The sequence below is a fragment of the Colias eurytheme genome, chromosome 1, assembly GCF_061535395.1.
Source record: "Colias eurytheme isolate Ceu_HAF_F1 chromosome 1, ilColEury1 Martin Lab GWU primary, whole genome shotgun sequence".
NCBI lineage: Eukaryota > Metazoa > Arthropoda > Insecta > Lepidoptera > Pieridae > Colias > Colias eurytheme.
This window is the reverse complement of record NC_142980.1, coordinates 10,887,780-10,908,699: the sequence shown is the minus strand read 5'-3', so window position 1 is coordinate 10,908,699 and position 20,920 is coordinate 10,887,780. Positions and strand designations below refer to the sequence as shown.

At 32.4% G+C, this 20,920-nt stretch overlaps 3 protein-coding genes across 3 annotated transcripts in view; 2 read left to right on the top strand and 1 right to left on the bottom strand.

Annotated features, from left to right (window-relative positions):
* Nucleotides 1-46: 46 nt before the first annotated feature.
* On the bottom strand, nucleotides 47-8,733 carry LOC149911228 (TBC1 domain family member 13). The gene is made up of 9 exons (XM_090104364.1): nucleotides 8,547-8,733; nucleotides 6,757-6,830; nucleotides 6,353-6,478; nucleotides 5,331-5,509; nucleotides 4,927-5,025; nucleotides 4,080-4,290; nucleotides 3,607-3,808; nucleotides 2,173-2,295; nucleotides 47-1,888 (listed from the first exon to the last, which is right to left on the bottom strand). Exons 1-9 carry the CDS (start codon nucleotides 8,564-8,566, stop codon nucleotides 1,768-1,770), a joined length of 1,155 nt encoding a protein of 384 aa, XP_089960490.1. The 5' UTR covers nucleotides 8,567-8,733; the 3' UTR covers nucleotides 47-1,767.
* Nucleotides 8,734-17,570: 8,837 nt separating this feature from the next.
* LOC149911227 (venom allergen 5-like) lies at nucleotides 17,571-18,611 on the top strand. The gene has a single exon (XM_090118274.1). The coding sequence runs from the start codon at nucleotides 17,571-17,573 to the stop codon at nucleotides 18,609-18,611; it is 1,041 nt and encodes a 346-aa protein (XP_089974400.1).
* Nucleotides 18,612-20,338: 1,727 nt separating this feature from the next.
* LOC149911226 (uncharacterized) overlaps nucleotides 20,339-20,920 on the top strand; it is a 35,788-nt gene continuing 35,206 nt past the window's right edge. Inside the window, exon 1 of the mRNA XM_090112830.1 lies at nucleotides 20,339-20,438. Coding sequence (XP_089968956.1) covers nucleotides 20,339-20,438 — 100 coding nt within the window. The remainder of the gene's footprint in view (nucleotides 20,439-20,920) is intronic.

The following is a 20,920-nucleotide window of genomic DNA, read 5'->3' as shown; positions in this document are numbered from 1 at the left end:
CAGGTGAACTGAATATATATTTGTGGAATAAAAAAACATATTTTAACAAGATTTTATTAAATTCAAGTATTATTACAAAATCTTATTCTATTATTCACAATATAAATTCGTTATTAAGTAAAATGTAAATAGTAGATAAAGTATACAATAGACATTCCTGAAAAATGTTATTGTCGAAATTTACGAATTAATTATTATTATATAAGTAGTTCCTATCTCTATTACTCAGTACAAATCATGTTTCATTATGTATACTAAAATGGGAAAATAATATTGCTTTGGAGTGTTTCCTCAATACTTCTAAATTATACTACAAAATAATCATACATCTATAAATCTATTCACCTTCAAAACTGTCAATTTCAGCAGTTATTAGTAGCTGAAGACCTTCTAACAAAATATAATTATACCACAGTTATCTTAAAAATTATTTTAAATATTTACTTGTCAATAAACAAACCTAAATTTAAATCATATACAAAATTGAAAGGCCTGTGCTAAGAATGATCAATTATAATCGTAAAAAAATAATCGTAAATGCCTTGTTGTTGTTGGCTACACTTAATTGACATTTTTAACGCTAACTACTCTAAAATTATAAGGTAATTTATAGAAAGTATGTATAAAATTAATAGATTTTTCGTTATTACATCATCACATCGTTTTCTTTTTTAGGCTCTGTAAAGTTGTTGAATAAATATAATACATTATACGGAGTGAGTAATGCATGGTGTGACATTTTTGGTACAAATTTACAAATTGTTAGCTATTTATGGCACAAAAATATTTGAATTGCATCTCTGGTGTGAGAATTAGAATTAGAGTTACTTTAAACCTAGGTGGATTGTTATCAACAAACAAATCATAAGGAATATTAATTCTAATTGATTCTAAGAACTCATAATTCTTGCGTGAAACATGAATATTCCGAGATTCAGTGGCTTATGGTACATATAGAAAAATAACATCCTCTGACGTAAATTATACAAAAAATAAACAACATAATAAAATATAAATCAAATATAACACTCAAATTTTTAAAAATGTAATATCAAAATATAAACTTCAAATAAAAATAAGGCTTTAACATATTTTAGGTAACTTTGAATAGATAAATATAATTTTAATAAATGTTTGTTTTTCAATAATACAATGGCACGTAACTATAATTTGTATATAAAATATAAATCCAATGTTGTACACCTATTAGGGCAGTATAATAATAATAAAATTCGTTCAATAAATTATGTACAAGCAATTGAATATATATTAAGAAATGCATAATTTGTTAAACAAAGCTACTCAAAATATGTTAAAATAGTTATCTAAGTATTATATTAAGCTGACCTTAGTTTAATGAACAATGATTCAGTCATTTAAGAATAGTGTCGAGTTTTATAAAAGCTCTATGAGTAAAATGTATCTAAAAATAATCCTACAACAACTAATATCAATATTGGATATGCAGACATTCACAAATATAATAAAAAAATAAATTTTAATAATAAATATGTTTTTGATACTGGAAATTTAAATTCATGTAATGTCTGAGATCAATTTTTTATTTTTGTGACATCGAATTTAATTTGAAATGCAGCTTGGTTTTGAACATAAAATTGTAAGTATTTAAAATCGTAGCTATATCTGTTAGAAATAATTTTCTTTTATATATGCTTGGAATACTTTACTTAATAATACAAGAACACGAAAATATCTACTGTACAATAATCTAACTTACTCTGTCTTTAACCTGAACAATTATAAAAATTAATCATTAGCAATTTGGACGGCCTTGTTCAATATGAGACTGACGTCCATTGGCGGGAAATTTTGTAGTAGTTGGACGTTTGAACCAAAATCGCCGGTAAGTAGATCATCTCTAATTAATCTGGAAAAAAGAAAAAAAAAGCTTTAGTTACAACTAACACTATTTCATTGTTAAATAACTGCTTATATAGAATATGTAAAACTTTATGATTGTCTTAATTTAAAAATATAAAAAGACCTGTGGCACTCGGGTACTGCCGCGGTAATCGCATAGCATTCCTTCAAGCCACGTCTCCGTGTCTGTCGGAGTGGGGAGCGTGAGGTTTTTTCGTTACGGAATTTCTCGATTCGGTCCCCACGCTCAAGGCCCGCGATAGAAGCTATGCAATAGCTTAAAAAACTTACATAATCATGGCACAGGCAACGTTAATGAGGAAATCAAATCGATTTGTGTCGGCAAAGAGTGAGTCCCAAATGCGTTCCACATCGGGTAGAGAGAACTCGCGACACAGGAGAAGAGAAAGCCATCTGTGGAATGAATAAAGTGATTTAAAAATAAGTAATAATAATAGCGAATGTTTAAAACGCTTTAATATATAAGTTATAGTAATTGTGTTACGTGGGAAATAACGAAATTGTAAAAATCAATTGCCGTTCGTTTGTTCTGCTAAAACTAGTGTGGCTGAACCGATTTGGCTAATTTGGTCAATAATTTGGTACATATTATAATATGTGTTGTTATGAGATGTTGGGTTTTTAACGTTGATAAATATAAAATATAATAAGTATCTACCTAACGGAAAATATTCTTCACAAATACAATTTGTAGGTCTTTTAACTGAATAACATTTTATAAGCAATCTAAAGACACTTAAGTACGTACGTATACACACACAACAGACATGAAAAAATTATGAGACTTCAAAATTCATTAATTTTGGACAAGAATACTTATTACCTACCTCCTCCAAATTAATCTATAATGATACATCACCAACCGCTGGTTGGAATTGCCACGACTACATTTCAATAATACCAAGAAGCTTAGATCTAATACACTGGAGATTTCAGTATGAACATTAATTAACTTGTAACAAGAAAATATGACGTTGAATGACGCCTGTATGTTTTTTATCCCTTTCACACCTAACTTGGCAAGTGGGTGTGAAAGGGTTAAAAAAACATACAGGCGTCATTCAAGGTCATATTTTCTTGTTACAAATTAATGGTCATACTGAAATCTCCAGTGTATTAGATATAAGCTTCTTGGTATTATTGAAATTTCATTTTTGTGTAAAACAGAGATAAATGATTCTTTCAGATGACCTAACAGTGTGCACTTTCAAAAAGAAATTATCATTATTGTAATAATAAAAATAAAAAAAAACAAATCCTCTTAATTATCCGTATTAGTTCATTCACAGATTAAATAAGGATTTGTGAAAAATTTATTTGTCAATAGTAAGTCGTGACCGTGGCTAGTAAATTACGATACATTATACAATTTTCTCTATAATTATGACCATTTTCTGGCCGTTCACCTGTTGCGAAAAATGTAGTTTCCAGTTTTTTTTAGCCATGGAGATAAATTTGTAAACAATATTATATGGTTAGTTACACTCTAGTACATATATCTTTTCATTAATATTTAATAATTATTTTTATGATGAATAATATATAAAATTTTTTTTATATAAATTAGTGAAAGAAAAACAATGAATACTAAATTACCGTCTATCACTTGAGTACATACATCTTATACCTACTACGTAGAAAATTTTGCATAAAAATATGGGGCTAAGTCAAAGGGTTTCTTAGTTGCATTATGTGTATTCTCACCTAAAGCTATAGTATTGCGGGCGTAATTCCTGTTTCTCGAGACGGTCCCAAACTGCTCTGTCGTTGCGTTTCAAGCAATCGTTTAATTTCGCCATCATATAGTTAATACCGCTCTCTGTCTCATCAAGTGCTCGTATGAAAAAGTCCCGAATTTCCGCCATTAAATTCGTGAAACAGAAGAAACAGTCTGCCTCCGCGTGCTCTGGAATATATATTTAATTAAATCTATCAAAATTCATATTTGACGTTGAATTTCTATAATATTTTAAACAAATACGTAATTCTTGTACGTAGGTAATCATTTAAAATTATCTATAGGAAATGAAAAGCATTAATGAATTAAAATTAAATTTAAAAATAACAACCGAACCCTATTTTGTGTTGTCGGCCATCTTGGATTTGTTTAACTCATTCACTTGAAAAGTTGTGAAAAAAAAAGTCTGTATCGTAAAAAAACATCCTATTGTACGTACTTCGAAATTCCTCATCCGGGTCCATAGCGAACGTGTGATATATGGGTCCGATGATTTCGTTCATGCCCTGCACGTACCCTTGTCCCGGGTTCAGTTTAGCGTACAGGAACATCATCCGCTCCACCACCTCCCAATGCGCTTCGCAGCCCTCGTTCAGCGGCGCGTAATCCCCGCTCGTTAAACTTTCCGATCTACGGATCTCATTGCTCAACTGAAATTAATGTGATCGAATTTCGCTGACGAAAAGTATTCGGCGCTTTTCGAGCAAAATGTATGATCGAATTTCGCTGACGAAAAGTATTCGGCGCTTTTCTAGCAAAATGTACATGTGCGTTTAGCAAAAAAGCAGGGCGCGGATGACTGATAAATAATAAATATCAGTGAAGTATTGAGATGTTGCAGGAAACTAAGACAAAGCGTTTTTACACGCAAGCAGTAAATGAAAGTGGGATGGTTCAATTTTTTGTGCAAGGATGGGTATTTAAAACAACATGGTATTAAATAGCATATTATATAATATATTGTTATTGTCAAATCTCGAAGCTCCGGCTCTTAAATTTGACTAGTCAATACTCGGGTCTGGCTTAAGGTTTTATTCAAAGCTAAAATAAAAAATATTTTTAAGCCTTTGACTTTCATAAAACCTTAAAGGGGCTAGTTCGTTCAGCCAAACGTCGAAAATCAATTGAATGAATTCCAATATGTCATGATCTTCCATGACCATCAAAAATATCATAAATAATTGACTATAACATAATATTATATAATAATATAACTCAACAATAAAACAAGCTTCCGATAAACATTTAGTAAGCACTTTAATTTCATGTCACCATCAACCTGTTACCTTCGCTACTCCAAGACCTCTTCGTTCCACAGTAGAATAGTTCAATACAGACTGTTGAACTCTTTTATGTAATCGCTTCACTCCGTTACTGTTAACTATCTATAAGTAAAGTAAAAATCGATACACATAGCTAATTATCCTATGATATTATATCTATACTAAAGCTGAAGAGTTTGTTTGTTTGAACGCGATAATCTCAGGAAGTACTGGTCCGATTTGAAAAATTATTTCGGTGTTAGGTAGCCCGTTTATAGAGGAAGGCTATATATCATCAAGCTAAGACCAACAGGAGCGGAGCACTGCGGGTAAAACCGCGAGGGACAGCTAGTTTATTATTAAAGTAGCTGTTGTTTAAAGTTTTTTTATTAACTCTGGTTTAAAAAAGCAAAATTCGTTGCACTTACTACTAAACAAGGGAATTCGGTGGCTGTTTGGAAGAAGGATATATCTGGACATAGTCTTCTCACATCTTTATCAATCTGCAGCAAAACATCATTGTCTTTGAAGTATTCGCTCCAAGAGCTTCCAGGGCTTATGCTTAGCGGATGATCTGTAGGGCCTCCGGGAGACACAATGATCTCATCTAAAATATTGTTTCTACATTAAAATACATTTAATAATCAACTCCCAGTAATGTCACACAACATAAAAAAATTGGGATCTCTAGTTACACATACACATACTTTGTTATGCTTTATTTTTACTTTCTTAGCTTGTTTCAACGTTTTTTAGAACATGTTATATACTCAATGGATATTGAAGGTATTAAGGATCTCCCGATACCTTCAATATCTATTGTCTTGCTAACGTTGAGTTTATCCCATATATAAAGAATAGTGCTGACAATGTGAGTTTATATTTCATTTAGGTGTAAGATTGCAATAACATCATCAGTTTACTAGTTTATAGGAAAATAAGTTATTTTTTTCATTGCAGTTACTGGACTACTTGAATATGTATTATGTATAGATGAAAATACACATATTATGTGCCAATGTTTATGTTATGCCTATAAATAACTTTTATACTGATATTATAATGGTGAAATATTTGTGTTTTTGTATAAATTATGTTTTCACAAATAAACTTATGCACTACATTTTTTCTGCATGACAAAGACTAACTATATTTTATTCGATTTTTATAAAGTTAAGTGGGTAGCCTCGTACAAATTGTATACGCGAAAGTTTGTAAGAAAGAATAGATGATTGCTTGCTCTAACCTAACATAAAAAAAAAAAATCAGATATGTGTGAAAAGCAAATGACAGAAAAGCACCTTTTTATTTTCAGGCGGCCATTGATCAAACCTAGTTTTTTTTTATACAAAATAATGCAATTAACCAAGCTTACTGTTACATGCGTACCCCTAAACTCAGTTATAGTCCTTTGGTAGATTTGGTAGATTTTTAAGAAGAAATAACTTACCAATTAATTGTTTATATAGCTGTCGCTTTTTTTGCAGGTATGACTCCCAAGAGTTCTTCTCAGGTGGAATGTAGTGCAGCAAAATTTTCCATACTAAAGAGCGGAGGCCCTTTTTGTCTGGCACCCCTAAATAAATTAATTCAAACAAAAATTTATATTCTGTGTTTTCAACATAAGATAATCATTTGTTCACTACATTTGAATTATTGAAATTACATTCCATAAGAACACTTTTTGTTACAATTAAACGGAAAAAAATCTAGACCAATTTAAATTTTCATACATATTACATATTATACATTATTCCTGCATTACATATTGTGATCATTTTATTTGAATCTCGGGTATACCCAGGTGGAGCCAGGACAAGCAGTGAGTATAATAGAAATTAAAATGACTATTACCCTTAAATGCTAATTTTTGAAGAGCTTTAATATCCACTTCATCTTTATCAAGAAGATCTTTAAATGCTTGAATTCTGTAATAGAAAAACAATTACACTATTTAATACAATTAAATTACTTCTGATCTTAAATTTACTGCAAAATCAATGTATATTTTTATGTATTGTATAATTTTTACTGACTTCAAAAAAAGGAAGAAGTTATCAATTTGGCACGTATGTCTTTTTATGTATGTATACCAATAACTCTCAGGATTCTGAACCGATTTACGTGATTCTTTTTTTGTTTGATGTGGAATGGTGTCAAATGGGTCCCATAAAAATTTAATTTGGGTAGGCCCGTTAGTTTTTGTTTTATGAGAATTTTTGTCTGATCTCGATGACTTAATTGATGAGTTTGGGCTTGTTTGATTTGTGTTGAAAAATACACTAAAAAGTATTAAATAAAAATAACTATGTTAAAATAATATGTTTTTTACTTTTCTGTTTTTGAAGTCGGTTGTTTTTTACATACCTAGTTATTTTTTATCTTATTATGTGTTCATAAGTAAGTAACCTATAAATGTTTCTTGGTATAATTACAATTTTATAAGCTAAATGTAGATTTGCAGACTGTCTAGAAAATAGACAGAGAAAGAATACAGCAAATACTTTTTGTTATTCAGACAATGTTAAACATTGGGTTCAAGGATATTATCAGCAGTTAACCAGTTTAAACCATATTTTAAATTTAAAATATTTTTTAACTACCTACTATTTTGAATATTGATTTAACGGAAATTATTTTAATAAGAATAATGAAGGGTGTCTACCCTTCATTTTGTATGTCTATACAAACAGAAAAAAAAACTATTTTATAAAAATAAAAATAAAATAAAATAAAAAACACTTTATTTGCACACACAAAACATAACAAAATCAAACAATAATAATATACACTGGAGCGGTACAAATAGGCGGCCTTATCGCTAAAGAGCGATATCTTCCAGGCAACCTTAGGATATAGGAAAAGTTAAAAGAAGAAAATGAACAATTGGATAGTAGAAGGAGCATAGCGAAGCATTATAAAAAGTGCAAATAAAAGTAGGAAATAGTTACATAAATACAAATATTAATACATATAATATATTATATATATAGCGAATAAAGAAAAATAAAGAAAATAACAGGATATAAGTAAGTAAGATAGATAAGAATGTATGAAACATTTAAACGTTAGTTGTGAAGGTAATGCTGTTTGACCAGATACTTGAAAGAGCTGATAGATTGAGCTTTCCTGATGTTTAACGGGAGCGAGTTCCACAACCTTACAGCTTGCACGGTAAAGGAAGCATCGTAAAAACGAGTTTTGTGAGCGGGCATGCGAAGCGTAAGGTTGTCCAAGGAGCGTAGATCGAGTTCATGGGAAGAGCCCAAGAACACGAATCTATTTTTAAGGTAGGATGGGGATCTAGGATCAAAAAGGATATTGTACAGGAGGGAAAGGATGTGAGTATTTTATCATAAGAATGGTGTTAATGATTTTACTTAAAATAATTTGATATTCAATCAGCAATACGATTTAAAATTTTCTTTTCGGACAGCTATTAAAAAAATATTTACATATACTAAATTAGCATAAATTAGTTGGCAAACATACTTTAAAGTTTTCCTATTGAATAACTAAAAGTGCTGATAGAGTAACATAAAATAATATGCCGCCCTCTTTTGCAATTATTAATCAAAATATGGGCATTCAGAGTGTTGAATTACAGGTCATAACATTATTTAATAATATAATATTGTTAATACCTTGCTCTGTATAAGCTCATGGTAGTTGTAAAGCACGACAAATAATTAATTTTCTCTCGATGATCTTCTTAAATTAACAGTTGCACTAACAATATTTTATTTTCGTGTAGCTATTTACGAAAAATCGAAAGCAAATAGCCACAAAAGTAATAAATACCTCCAAGTTCCAACTTTAAAGACTGTCAAGTGTCAGTTGCAAATTGTAGTGTTGCCAACTCGAACTTTGAAAAATAACAATAAACATATTGTTAGAATTAGAACAAAAGGTTTTTTTTCATCGAAAGTTGTTTTCTATATTTTAGCCACCTTAGATCAGATGGAGCATGATAATCGTCCATCGTCCGTGTCAAAGAAAATACAAAAACAAAAGCAACTACAAACCTCCGCCAGTGCTATAGCCGTATAGCCCTAAGCCAGTGCGTATAGCGCATCTAATCGCAAAAATTCATTCTTGTTGCAGTAAAACACTGTAAAATTTATTCCCAAAAACAAAAAAAAAGGTATAATAAGTTTTCTGTAGATTACTTATTTGGCTTACAATTATTTTGTCCACATATAACTTTAGTTAAGGTAGGTAAGTACTTTATGTAACAAAATATTTTTTACAATATTATAAAAAGTTATATTAGTTACACAAGAATTTTATATAGAACTAGCGGTCCGCCCCGGCTTCGCCCGTGGTACATATTTACGTTTTCTCTACATAAAAAAAAGAATTATCGAAATCGGTTCAGCCGTTCTCGAGTTATGCGCTTACCAACATATTTTGCGATTCATTTTTATATATAAGATAAAAATAAAAACCTGACTGCTAATTTATGTAGCCTACGTCACTACCATAATAATTCAGATGGTTGCATTGACACCTCATAAATCAAAATCGGTCCAGCGGTTTATGCTGCAGTGCGTGCCAAAGAAATATTATACATAGATACGCTCGCAAAACTTAACCCTCTTTCTTCCGCAGTCGGGCAAAATTTGGGAAACATTTTAAATATGTGGTAACATAACGCGCACACAGGACTCCTGTGTGCACGTTCTGTGATAGAAGCACCGTGTATTGTACGCACAGTGAGGCATAGTCACATAGTGCAGCGGCGAAATGACAGCACACAATATAGCTGTAAGGAAATGATGTTAGAGCATTCGCTTTCAGCAACGCTCCATCTGCCTATAATAACTTTACGATTCATAAGAAGCCACATATTAATTAGCATTCGCTCTTAAGCTTGATTAGTTTATGAAATTAAAATCTCTGTGTCAAATTTATTTATACTGTTTTATAAAGACAATAAACAATAAACATAGAATAAGTCTTGCCACGAAAGGAGTCCCGCAGATATGGCGCTGCCGCGGCCGGCGTTAAAATAATGTTGCCAATATATTATCACTAGAATTGGGGAAATTCTGCTATATTGTTTGTGCAGAGCATAGCATATATTTATTTATTTATTATTAATTTAAACTTTACTCTACTGATACTTTTAGAAGCCATAATTAAAAAAAATATCATTGTTATAGCCATAGTAATTTCAGTGTGCGAAATGTTAATTGTCTACACATTTAAATATATTTTAATGAAATCCTGCGATTCGTTAGAGCCCATATTTTTCTATAGAGATCAATTATTGATCATAGGGTGGCAACTAGTGACCTTTTTCCACAACATGACTGAACTGTCAAATTTTGTTCACACGAAAGATGTCGCCAGAAGCTTATATCTAATACACTGGAGATTTCAGTATGAACATTAACTTGTAACAAGAAAATATGACGTTGAATGACGCCTGTATGTTTTTCTGTTCATACTGAAATCTCCAGTGTATTAGATATAAGATCATATAAGCTTCTTGGATGTCGCTAAAGGTAATTTTGCCAATTTTATCTAATTAATATACCTTCAGAGTTCGATTTGAGATCAGAGGTAGATTTGAAAAGGGTTACACAACATTCCGGTTCATAGTTTGTCTTGAGTATGGATGTTAAATTAATTACCAATGCATACATTTCTTTTGTTTGAGGGAATTTGGGATTGGAAATAAGATTATAGAAATTTTTTATAAAAAATTATATAAAGTTTTAAGCATTTTATACCTGTACATAACTTTTTTTAATTGCATAGTGAATTTATAAGTATAAACACTATAATTATAATATGTAGTAGTATCAATAACAAATACTTAATAAACGGGATATTGTAATAAGTAAAATTATTGTAAATGGGGAAACATCTTAGCCGCATCAAGCAACACACTGGAAGATCTGTCATCAAAATATGCCGTTTTACAAGATGTCGGTGTTAGTTCCCAATTTCGCCACGCGCTAAAAGTTTTTAGTTAAAAGAATGTTCGATAGAGGGCAGAGGCAGCACCACAGGGCAGCACTGTATTGAAATTTGCTTTGCGATGATGGCTTTGTTTTAGTGGTTGCGATTTTGTACAATTATTATGGCTATAGAATAACACATTCTGACGAATCCATTCATTTCCAGAGTAACGCACATCCTTATTGTCCATCCATTCATCTGTATTGTTTGTTAGCAACTGCTAGTTTTCCCCGGTAAAAGGAACACTTCGATTACGATTTACGGTGCATATAATTATAGCTATTTTGATGGAAAAAAAGGAAAGTAATTGCGTTGAATTTGAATTACTTACAACAAAAATCGTTGTCATGTAATATATTTTGAATACCTAGCAAAAGATAGAGAATTTAGTATGTATTTAGTAATGTGATTTTATAATACCTATCTTCTTTAAACAGGTATCAGGTACCCACCGAATTCCTATAAAAGTGTACAGTCTATATTATGCGTAACTACTAGGTAGTTGAAAAGTTTTAATAAAATAATAGGTATCGTTTGTAAGACTTGACTTGTAAAGATAAAAAAAAGAATGAAATGTGAAATTTTTAAAAAAGAAGGACCGGGATTCGAAAACTGCCTCATTGTCTTTTCTATTCTTTACAATATTCACATATAGAAAGCATTTAAATGCTACAAAACTAAATATGAAAAAAAAAAACAAAATTATTTTAATATTGTATTTAACTAAGTAGGTAGCTTAGATTACAAAATAAAAGACAGATGGAGCGTTGCCGAACTAAACCGAATAATTTATCGTCATTTCCATAAAGCTATGTGTGCTGTCATTTCGCCGTTGCACTGTACGTACACGGTGCTTCTGTGTGGGTGTTATGTTACCAGATATTGAAAATTTTCCCAAAATTTTCCCCGACTACGGAAGAAAGAGGGTAATTGTTTTTCGAGTGTAGGTATGTATGTATAATATTTCTTTGACACGCCCTGCACTATAAACTGATGGATCGATTTTGAGTTGTGACTTATGAGGTGTCATTGCAATCATCTGAATTATGAAGGTAGCTGTGGTGGTAGTGACGTAGGCTACATAAATTATTAGCAGTCATGTTTTAATTTTTTTTTAATATAAAATTTATAATATTATTGCACGCCTCATAAGCGAAGCGTTGAGGTGGGTACTACTGTCACTTCGCGCAAAACATCTGATTTTTCAAACTTAAAATGTCTTTATGTATCATACATTGCACTTGTAAGATAATACATACACACACATATTAAGAAAAAACACTATTTTTAACGTTCATGATATTTTTGATGTCATTTTTGTTATTTAAACTAGTTAAAAAACAGTTTAAAAAAGTTCTGTCTTGGACGTCCGTGTGTCTGTATGTGCGGATCCTTTTTCTTGTTAACACGATAGCGACCGAAATACTTTACTAATCGAGTCTTTTTTTTTCTCTTACGCTTGAGTATGCTCAGGAATAGAACCCTTTCATTTTTCAGGGTCTGATTCGATGTGGTTTAATTGTTATTAAATAAACAAAAATAATAATTAATAAATATTTATTAAAAAAAAAATTATGAGGCGTGCACTTTTGGATTTTCCAAATTATTTTATAATATTGTAAAAATTATTTTATCACCTATCTACTAAAGTTATACATGGACAAAATAATTTTATTCAATTTTTATTAAATAAATTACATTAAAAAAAGTTTTTATTTTTCAAAACATATGAATGCAAATAGCGGTAGTTTTTAGTCGAGAATGCGGGACATTTTATTTTCATCATATCCATCATGTGTTCACATGAATTAAATCGCAAGCGAAAACGACGCTTTTTATAAAAGTAACAAAAAAATGTATAATGCTTAAAATAATCTAATAATGACCATGAACTTTTATTGCACTATACAAATAATCACATTCACGATCGAAAAATCCAACAGCACTACCCCGAATATCTTTAAACCATTTTACCCCTAAAAATGGCAAATTCATTTTCAAAATACTGGCAGCATACGTTGAAGTTTTGAATTCCTTCGTATTTGTAAAATTATTATTTGTATACAAAATTAAATAAGCCAAATAATCTACAGAAAATCTGTAAAACGATGTTTTATCTTTTTGTTTGTTTTCGGGAACAAGTTTTACAGCGTTTTAATATCACAAGACAGCATTTTTTTACTAAAATATCAAACCCCTTTTGACGTATTGCATGACACTAGAATCGCTATAGCACTAGCGGAGGAACGTATTCGTTTTTGATTTCGTATTTTCTTTGACAAGGGCGATGAATGATTGACATGCTCCATCTGTATTTTATTTTGTAATCTAAGGTAGGTAGTAACTGCATAAATAAAAAAAAAAACTAAAATATAAATCAATCGAAATTTGCCAGTCCAATATCAGCCATAAAAATGATTATACTTAACGAAGAAAGCAAAGTCATGTTCATACTTTGATTCTTTTTGAAATCATACTCGTTATAAAAGTCTATGATAGATAATACAACACATAGGAGATTTAAAACGATTCCCACTGTAAGAAATGATGATTCAATGAATTTATTGGATGGAATATTTAATCCAGCTTCCAATAACAAGCCCATTATAATTACACTGTAGCTTCCATATACACCCAAGGTTATAAAATGGCCAGTGGATGTTAAATCGTTGCATTCGGAATTGAAGAAAAATCCGAGCACCATCAGCAATAAAACAATGCTTCTTAATGACATCTGAACTAATCTGTACGACATTTTATAAATCATAAAAATGGCTATAAATAAATCAAAACGAACGTACTGTGAATAATTCTCTTCAATTTATAAGCCGAGCCAAACTTCAATTCTATGACGGTTTATTCCTGTGGTTTATTCTGAATTGTCTATTGGTGAAAGAAGGATCGAGAGATTAGTTCGAACTGCAATGATATTTTTGGCCAAAAACTTACTTATATACTCGCTTATATTGTGCTTATATACAATATTATGTGATAAATCATTCTGTGACTTTTTCTTTCAAATTCTACGATATCATATTTTATATCTATCAGAATTATCTTAATTAGCCTACAATTTAAAATACTTTCTTAATTTAATGTGTGCAGTTAATGACGAATCCATACTAATATGATACTAATATTATAAATGCGAAAGTAACTCTGTCTGCCTGTCTGTTACTCAATCACGCCTTAACTAATAACTACTGAACCAATTTGCATGAAATTTGGTATGGAGATATTTCGATACCCGAGAAAGGACATAGGCTACTTTTTACCCCGGGACATAGGATAGGTTTTATCCCGGAAATCCCCCGGGAACGGGAACTATGCGGGTTTTTCTTTGACTGCGCGGGCGAAGCCGCGGGTGGAAAGCTAATAGTTAATAAAATAATAATATCACAACAATATTCATGTCGTTCATGTCCTATAAATAGCTATAATAGTCCGGGATACATCGCCCATTTTTGCAAGTGATTACTATCAAGCTAATTTTTCGTGAGTAGCTTTATTTTGATGAGATGCCCAATATTTTCATGTACGCAACTCTCGATTGTGGTAGCTTACAGAGGTAACAAGGATAAAAAATTTTGATTTGACGGTTCTCAAATATTTATTACGCAATTTGTAGGACAATATGTCTGTTGAATTATATAAGTATTAAATAAGTGAAAATAAAAAAATCAGCTGGTTAGTAATCATTTATGATGACTTCGTTATCGATACACATTGGAAAGGGGGACTCTTTGATCAAACCATAGATTTTGTAGGACAAATATTTTTTCGAATAATTTAGATAATTATCTTGAGATAGAACAAAAAAAAAAACATTCAGTTAGTAATTAATATTTGAGAACCAACAAATCAAAATATTTTATCCTTATTTCCTCTGGTAACTACCACAATCGAGAGTTATGTACATGAAATTATTGGGCATCTCATCAAAATAAAGCTACTCACGAAAAATTAGCTTGATAGTAATCACTTGCAAAAATGGGCGATGTATCCCGGACTATAAAATTTAGTTGTCCATTCAGGCTGTGATGTGTAAATAATATAAGCACAGGAGATTGGCACGTCCATGGCTATCGATTTTGGTTTGGTTTTCGTTTGACAGCTCGAATATTTGGCTAGACACTGAATATAATATGCTCACAATAGGCTACAGGACATTGGCAAAATTGTGGCAGCACAGTACTGCCATAAATTAAAATATTGAATTGAATATAATATGAACCCATCCGGCATTTCGCCGTTAAAAAAAATAACTCGCTATAATGAGTTTTTACCAAAAAATAGTGTGGTTAGGGAGCCAGGTGCAAATTTGGTTAACTATTTCCTCTCAAGAGATAATTCGTCAGACGCATGAGAGTATAGTATTATAAAGCCTCGTGAACGTCAGCTGGCGCTCTGTTGGGGGGGTGAGCGGTTGTAGCCTCCCACGCACATAGGAAAAAAAATACATTCATTCATTCATTTCCTCTCAGCTAAAAATTTGTCAAATTGTAGCTAACCCAATATCTCAACGAAAAAAAATAGTCAGCTGGTTACAACATGGTGTATTTATTATACGTCAGCTGGTGTCTCGAACATGAAAGTTAAATTTAAAGAAACATTTATTTTCCGTTATTTCCTCTCAAACAAAAATTTACCTGATGATAGCTTATATGTAACTGTGGATAAATATATATGTCAGCTGGCTGTATCTTGGTGGAAAAACTGTCAGCTGATACGGGAGGCTACAACCGCTCTTCCCTCCAACCGAGCTCCAGCTGACGTTCACGAGGCTTCATAATACTATACTTTGATGCATTTTACTAATTACCGCTTGAGAGGAACTTGGTCATAAAATCTGCTGCTGGCTCCCGGACCAGTGGTTTATTCGGTTTTTCTTGCTTTTGAAAAAGAAAACTTGCCAAGTGAGTAATTGGTATTTCCTTAGTAGTAGTTTTCATTTTTGTCGATAATCATTGTAGGTTTTTCATAGTGATTGGAATTCAGTTCTTCCTAAAAGCTATAAAAAGATATGTTACGCACATAGGTACCTACATTAACATTTTTGGCACATCACACTAGAAGCCTTTCTGGTTGTAATGAATGACATTCATTACCTAACTACAAAAAGGCTTCCACTCGGCGGCATTGTATACGAAATTCGTGCCAATTCAACCACAAGCTTTTCAGCAGTCTATTTCAAAATGACTAGCGTTTGTTCCATAGGTTTGTTCAAAAATTTCAAAAGCATTGACCGGATCCGACGCTGTAAGTCTGTAACAGTAATTATAATACATACCTATAACTACGGGGAGTGTTCCGTATACAATTACCTATATGAAGATTATTATGTATCGTTCCGTTTTCTACAAGTTATTAAAATTTATCTTGACTGTATCTTATAAAAACTAGCTATTGATTGATTCAGCTTACGAAATCGAATTGAACTTACAATATTATTATAGAGGGCTCATTTTATTGGTGACTAGCTGTGCCGCGCGGTTTCACTCGCGTGCCTCCGCTCCTAAGACCAACGTCTTAGCGTGATGATATATAGCCTTTCTCGATAAATGGGCTATCTAATACTGAAATAATTTTTCAAATCAGACCAGTAGTTCCCGAGATAAGCGCGTTCAAACAAACAAACAAACAAACTCTTCAGCTTTATAATATTAGTATAGATTATTTTTAATTATGTAGATAATAATTAATAATCTTCTGTTTTTTTTTTTAAATTGAAACTTTTATTACATCGTCTCAAACTTTTTGGTCTGTGTAGCGCATGTCGCGTGACGGTCGAACCGTACGATAATAATTATCGTACAAATACGATAACTTTGTTTCACTTTTACCGTGGTTTCATAAAACCACACAACATTTTTCTTTCTTCTCCTTTGAACACACAGAAATATAGGTAATATAACAATTATAGGTTACAAAAGAAGTTTCTTCATACCATCCGCATTTATGGAGCCTATACCTACAAGCCTATATTTTTTTACCGACTTCATTTTAGTAGCTGTTGTTTTGAGATACAGTTTTAACTATTTTCAAAAGATCTCTGCGTCTCTCATTGAAAATAAGTCTCCCATAAAACAATACGGATTAAACTTATATTACCTAGACCCTTTGTAATAGAATATCAACAAAGGTAAGAAATAACCTAAATACCTTAGTAGGACGGTATAGAAATGATAATAACAGGTTCTCATTAGCAACAAACTAACACATACCTACTTATTAAGATAAGATTAAAACGTACCTAGCCAAGCGTTAGTTTTAACTTACGAAGAATCCATACTAATTATATTATAAAAATGCGAAAGTAACTTTGTCTGTCTGTTACTCAATCACGCCTAAACTACTGATGAAATTTGGTATGGAGATATTTTGATACCCGAGAAAGAACATAGGCTACTTTATTTTTTTATCCCGCGAAAATGACGCAATCCCGGAAATCCCACGGCAACGGGAACTATGCGGGTTTTTTTTTACTACGCGGGCGAAGCCGCGGGCGGAAACCTACTATTACATATTAATTTTGCATGGGAATATCCATAGATTATGCTGTGGACTATTCTATCATAGATTATTTACAGTTTTACACCCTGTGTCAACCCTGTGTTATACCATTGACGCTTTAATATTTCTGATTGACGTATACTATTTTCGTAAACTTTTATGCTTATTTGTAATATTATTACATAATGCGTATTGCATTAGCAATTTCGAGTATTTTTATTTGGAGTTTAATTACTTGCGATTCTAACAATGTAACAATGAAATTGCAAGACTATTGTAACCATCCCGATTGTTCGTTGAAAAACCAGCACACCATGTGCGTAGCTAAAAACAAACACAGTTCAAGGTTGTTCGCTTCTGGCATGACAATGTGGACAAGATACCAATTGCTGTTATTGCATAATAGACATAGGGACAATATAGCAATGGGGCTGGAACCGGGACAACCTCCAGCCGCGAATATGCGAAAAATGTATTGGGATTATGAGCTAGAAGAATTGGCAGAGACTTGGGCACAGCAGTGTCAGAAGCGACATGATGAGTGTAGGAATACTATAAGATTCAATGTTCTACAAAATTTAGATGTTAGGCCAGTGGTACCTCGAGTAACGGAAGCGCAATTATTGGCTGATGCGGTAGGGGCATGGTTTTCTGGATCTAGAGCATTGCATCCTGACTATGTGTGGTCATTTAGACTCAGTAATTGTAGTGCTCCAGGCGGCTGTAATGCGCACTGGTATTCCGCGGCAGCGTGGGCGTCTACGTGGAGATTAGGATGTTCACAAGCTCTTTGCACAGCCAAAACAAGATCTTGTGTCTACTTTAGGAAACGGAGAACATTGTCGACTCCTACAGACGGCGGATACGTCACGCAAACGTCTACTTCAAGTGAAAACATACTCCGTAGAACCAAGTTCACGCCGGGTAGATCTACAAAGTTTCAGGATTTTAATGTTTCGAATAATATCGATGAAAAAGAATCTCCGTTACACAGAGGAATGTTTGAAGTAGATGGGAAACAGAAAAAACGTGAAGAACCACAAATACTCGCTTTTACTGTTTGCAATTATGGTCCAGCTGGCAATATAGAGGGGTTTCCTATTTACGAAGCCGGAACGACTTGTAGCAATTGTCCGCAAGGTACACTTTGTGGCGATCGAATGCATAGAGGTTTGTGCATTGTGTCTGGCGATCCTGAGGGTAAAAAAAATAAAAACCTAGCTTAGAATTTATTAATCTGCATACTGATTCCTAGTCTTTGTTTATAGTGTGATGATTTTGAATTGAAGTCATTGTTATATTTCCTCTAAGTTATTGTATCAACAAAATAGTTTAATTAATTAAATTGGGTATAATTGAAATTCTTCGCCGTTTTAATTAATTGTATAATCAAGTAGGCAGTAATAATGCTATTTAATATGAACATTCCCTATTTAATATATTTTATATTAATAATTTTAACTTGGAATCTTTGTAATTGCTACCTACTTTTGTTATGGAAGAGGTAGAGAAAACTCCAAAGTAGGTGTTTTAGAACTAGTTTTTCTCGCAGTTTATCTGTATAAGGATGTCAATTTACATTATTTATTTTTAACTATATGTTCGCCACGGATATGAATTATATTTAACTCTTTATATTTAACTTATATTAAACTTTCCAACGAATGAAAAACCGTTGAAATCGGTTCGTGCGTTCTGGAGTTATATAGCGTCAGGAAGGAAATCCGACTTATTTTTATATAGTAGATTATATGTATAAAAAAATGAACACACTTTTACATACATTTTTAAAAATAACCAAGTCCATTAAAGTTAATAGATATTTATTTTAAGTAAGGACGACATTCTTGCAAACGATGTGATTACAAATACAGGCGTCGTTTCTAGGAAAATTTACGGAAAATATGTTATTTCAACGCTTAGAAAACACGTCCTTTACACGAAATTTTATATTTCTAACACCGAAAATCTGAGACGCGGGCATCTGTATGCGAGGTAGCTTAGATGCTTGCTGCTTCATAGCCGCTGCATCATAAAACTATTTGCAATATGCATTCAAAGCAGGTGACAAAATATTGATTTTACAATATACATACTGTAGACGCGAGTATGAGGAGAATGTGTGGAATTCGTAGAGCTTAGACTTTTTATATTGATTTATATGCAGTATTTTATACACATTCATTTAAAGCTATAGGCAGAAATTTTACTAGAGAGACTGGAGAGAAAGACTATCATTTAGCTAGTATTTTGGCCTGTGTAGTGGCCGCTGATGGGGTCTCGGACGAATTCTACCATACCCAATTACCCATGGCCCCGTCGTTGCTTTACGGAACACAGTGGGGTTTTGGTCGGTAACCCACGGCCCCTTTCCCGGAGGCCGTGGATCTTTGCAAGATTTCCCCACGTGAAAAAAGATATTTTCCCTTCAATAATATTTAATATAAAGAAAGGCTCGTAAGGAGGGAATTTGTGTGTTTGTATGCTTAGCTCATAATATTATTGTAAACTAGATTTCCGCCCGTGGTTTCGCCCGCGTTTTCAAAGGAAAACCCGCATAGTTCCCGTTCCCGTGGGATTTCCGGGATAAAACCTATCCTATGTGTTAATCCAAGTTACCCTCTATATGTTTGCTAAATTTCATTGTAATCGGTTCTGTAGTTTTTACGTGAAAGAGTAACAAACATCCATCCATCCATAAATCCATACATCCATACTCACAAACTTTCGCCTTTATAATAGTAAAAAAAACTATCAAATAAATACTTTTTGCAACTAATCCAATATCACATCCAATATCCACGTCTTAAAAAAATATATTAATGTCACTTATGTTTATATTATGTTTACAAAACTCATAAAGGTAGAAATATATCTATTTTAGTAATCTGGTGTTATTGCGGAGAATACGATACATTTTATATTATTATTATAAAGCTATTTGGCTCGGAAAATGTTGTCTGCGGCCAAAGTTCGCATCCATGGGATGCAGGATGAGAATTGGGTTATAAAGGACAAGATCAATCAATACAGGGGCCTCATCAAATTATATGGTAAGTGTTGTTCCCCATAACAATTACAGCGCATCTGCACACTCCATATAAACAGACTGATTTAATTACTGCTAGCGGAGACTGCCTGCTTCCACAATGCATTTAGTTGGTGCGTATTTGTGTGAGCGGCAATCCGTATACAACAGGGCCTACTAACAAAGAGATGTAAATTCGGTATGGTATACCGTTTTAGAATGCCAATGTAGGTAACATAGCTACATAACAAATGCTCATAGCATTTCTACTTATAACTTCTAATTGCATACATATTTCCTATATGCCGATTGAAAACTAGAGTATTATATTCCTACTTACCTTTACATTTTTTTAGTTTTTCATGTCTTGTCATGAGTTGCTTTCAACATGTAGCTGGCAGCAACTCAACGCAACGTGTTGCACAGTTCACAAAGATTGTTGGAATGTTCTCGCCTGAGGAGCATCAACAATAAAAGAAAGTTTCCTGCAACTGTTGCTCAATTTAT

Bases quoted from the DNA above. Each gene is read 5' to 3' on its own strand.
- LOC149911227 (XM_090118274.1), top strand. From the start codon at position 17,571: ATGCGTATTGCATTAGCAATTTCGAGTATTTTTATTTGGAGTTTAATT.
- LOC149911228 (XM_090104364.1), bottom strand. From the start codon at position 8,566: ATGAGCTTATACAGAGCAAG. The intron at 6,831-8,546 runs GTATTAACAATA...TTTCTATTACAG, and splicing joins ATGAGCTTATACAGAGCAAG to AATTCAAGCATTTAAAGATC. The intron at 1,889-2,172 runs GTAAGTTTTTTA...TCTTTTTTCCAG, and splicing joins GTTGCCTGTGCCATGATTAT to ATTAATTAGAGATGATCTAC.